At 47.7% G+C, this 2,245-nt stretch overlaps 1 protein-coding gene across 1 annotated transcript in view; it reads left to right on the top strand.

Annotated features, from left to right (window-relative positions):
* Nucleotides 1-1,567, top strand: part of LOC115067073 (arylsulfatase D-like) — a gene marked incomplete at its 3' end in the record, with an annotated part of 5,316 nt that extends 3,749 nt beyond the window's left edge. Inside the window, exons 4-5 of the mRNA XM_029554315.1 lie at nt 66-187; nt 1,445-1,567. Of these exons, the coding sequence (XP_029410175.1) occupies nt 66-187; nt 1,445-1,567 (245 nt within the window). The remainder of the gene's footprint in view (nt 1-65; nt 188-1,444) is intronic.
* Nucleotides 1,568-2,245: the final 678 nt, after the last annotated feature.

Here is a 2,245-nt window from a genome sequence, read left to right as displayed (position 1 = left end):
CTTGTATTTAGTCGGGGGGGGGCTCAGCAGACCTGCAACTGATGCGCCCCCCCCCGTGTCCCCAGGACGCCCAGTATCGACCGGCTGGCGGCGGACGGCGTGAGGCTCACGCAGCACCTGGCGGCCGCCCCGCTCTGCACCCCCAGCCGCGCCGCCTTCCTCACCGGCCGCCACGCCTTCCGCTCAGGTGCGACCCGGGGACCCCCGGACACGTGCACGCTGCGTAACGGCTCCGTCCCGGCACCCAACACGACGGTGCACGTGACGGCCACGTCACTGATACTACAGGACACATGGATGAGTGATGCGTAATGGGGAGATGATTCATAGACGGCACATGATACATACACATGATTGATAGACGGTAGATGATAGATAGATAGATAGATGATAGATAATTGATAGATAGATAGGTAGATAGATGATAGATAATTGATAGATGATTGATAGATTGATAGATGATAGATAGATGGCAGATAGATAGATGGATACATAGATTGATAGATGACAGATAGATGGATAGATGATAGATAGATAGATACATAGATAGATAGATGATAGATAGATAGATAGATGACAGATAGATAGATGACAGATAGATGGATAGACAATAGAGAGATAGATAGATGATTGATAGATACATGATAGATTGAGTGATAGATAATAGATTGATAGATATAGATGATAGATACATAGATAGATGAGATAGATAGATACATAGATGAGATAGATGATTGATTGATAGATGATCGATAGATAGATGATAGATAGATGGATAGATGATAGATAGATAGATGATAATAGAGAGATGACAGACACATTCGTGGACGATATATTGGTGATTGATAGATGGATACACAGATGATATATAAAAAGATGGTTGATAGATGAGAGATTGATGCCTGATAGATAGATGATAGATAGATGGATGATGGGTACATGATTGATAGGTGGATGTTGATAGGGAGATAGATACATGGATCATATTATTCATAGATGGATGAGTGATAGGTACACGATTGACAGATGAATATTGATAGGGAAATAGATACCTGATAGATAAATGGATCATATGTTGTTGATGGGTAGATGCTAGACGGGTGATAGGTGTATGATTGATAGATGGATATTGATAAGGAAATACGTACGTGGATCACATATTATTGATAGATGGATGGATCACACATTATTCATAGATGATTAGTAGATGAGACATCACTAGATAATGGATGGATACATAGATGGATGCGGACAGATGGCTGACAGACCCCCCCCAGTCCTGTGACCAGGTGGCGTCCGTGCCCCATAGTCTCTGGTCTCCTCCCCACGTCACGCAGCCCACCCCAGTGACCCCCAAACCCTTTCCCATCATTCCCCGGGGAGGCCCCAGCTGTGCGGAGAGGCCCGGGAAGGGTTCGCTGACGTCATCCCCCTGCGGCCCCAGGCATGGACGCCAGCAGCGGGTACCGAGCCCTGCAGTGGGTGGCCAGCTCGGGCGGACTCCCCGGAAATGAGACCACCTTCGCCCGGATCCTGAGGGAGCGTGGCTACGCCACCGGACTCGTAGGTGAGCGGGGCAGGAGCCCGTCAGTCAATCAATAATCCACCAATCCATTGGTCAGTCAATGAATCCGTCAGTCAATCAGTCAGTCCATCAGCCAGTCAGTCAATGAATCCACCCATCAGTCAATCGATGAATCCACCCATCAGTCAATCAGTGAATCCATCAATCAATCTACCAGTGAATCCCTCAGCTAGTCAGTCAGTCAATCCTACTGTGATTATATTTTTCTTCATTTAATTAGTGCACATCTTGGTTGACCACTGCTGACTAAGAATTCAGCACCCTGGAGAAGGGTCAAAAACTAAATGAGGTTATCAGGGCATTGAGGGGCCCCATTCCATCATCCCCTGACGATGATAGGAAAATACGGAGAACGTGCTAAGTACGCGTAATTGCGAAATCCAGCGTCTTAGATATTGAGTACATGTAAAAAGGACAGAGATGGCTCAGCGGTTAAGACCACTGGCTGCTTTTGCAATGAACCAAGTTCCCTGCACCCTCTTGATGGCACACGACCACCTGTAGCCCCGGTTCCAGGAGATCTGACGGCCTCATCTGCACTCTCTGGGTGCTGTGGTCACGTGATGCACATACCCGCACACATCATGAATCATCACGAATCGCTCCTGCCTCCTTTTCCCCTTTTCCTGGCTGCATATGTTTCCTCGCGGCACAGACGGG

The sequence above is a fragment of the Nannospalax galili genome, unplaced genomic scaffold, assembly GCF_000622305.1.
Source record: "Nannospalax galili isolate Female #2095 unplaced genomic scaffold, S.galili_v1.0 scaffold3005, whole genome shotgun sequence".
Classification (NCBI taxonomy): Eukaryota; Metazoa; Chordata; class Mammalia; order Rodentia; family Spalacidae; genus Nannospalax; species Nannospalax galili.
Note: the sequence above shows the minus strand (reverse complement) of the source record. Positions and strands in the feature narration are given on the sequence as shown.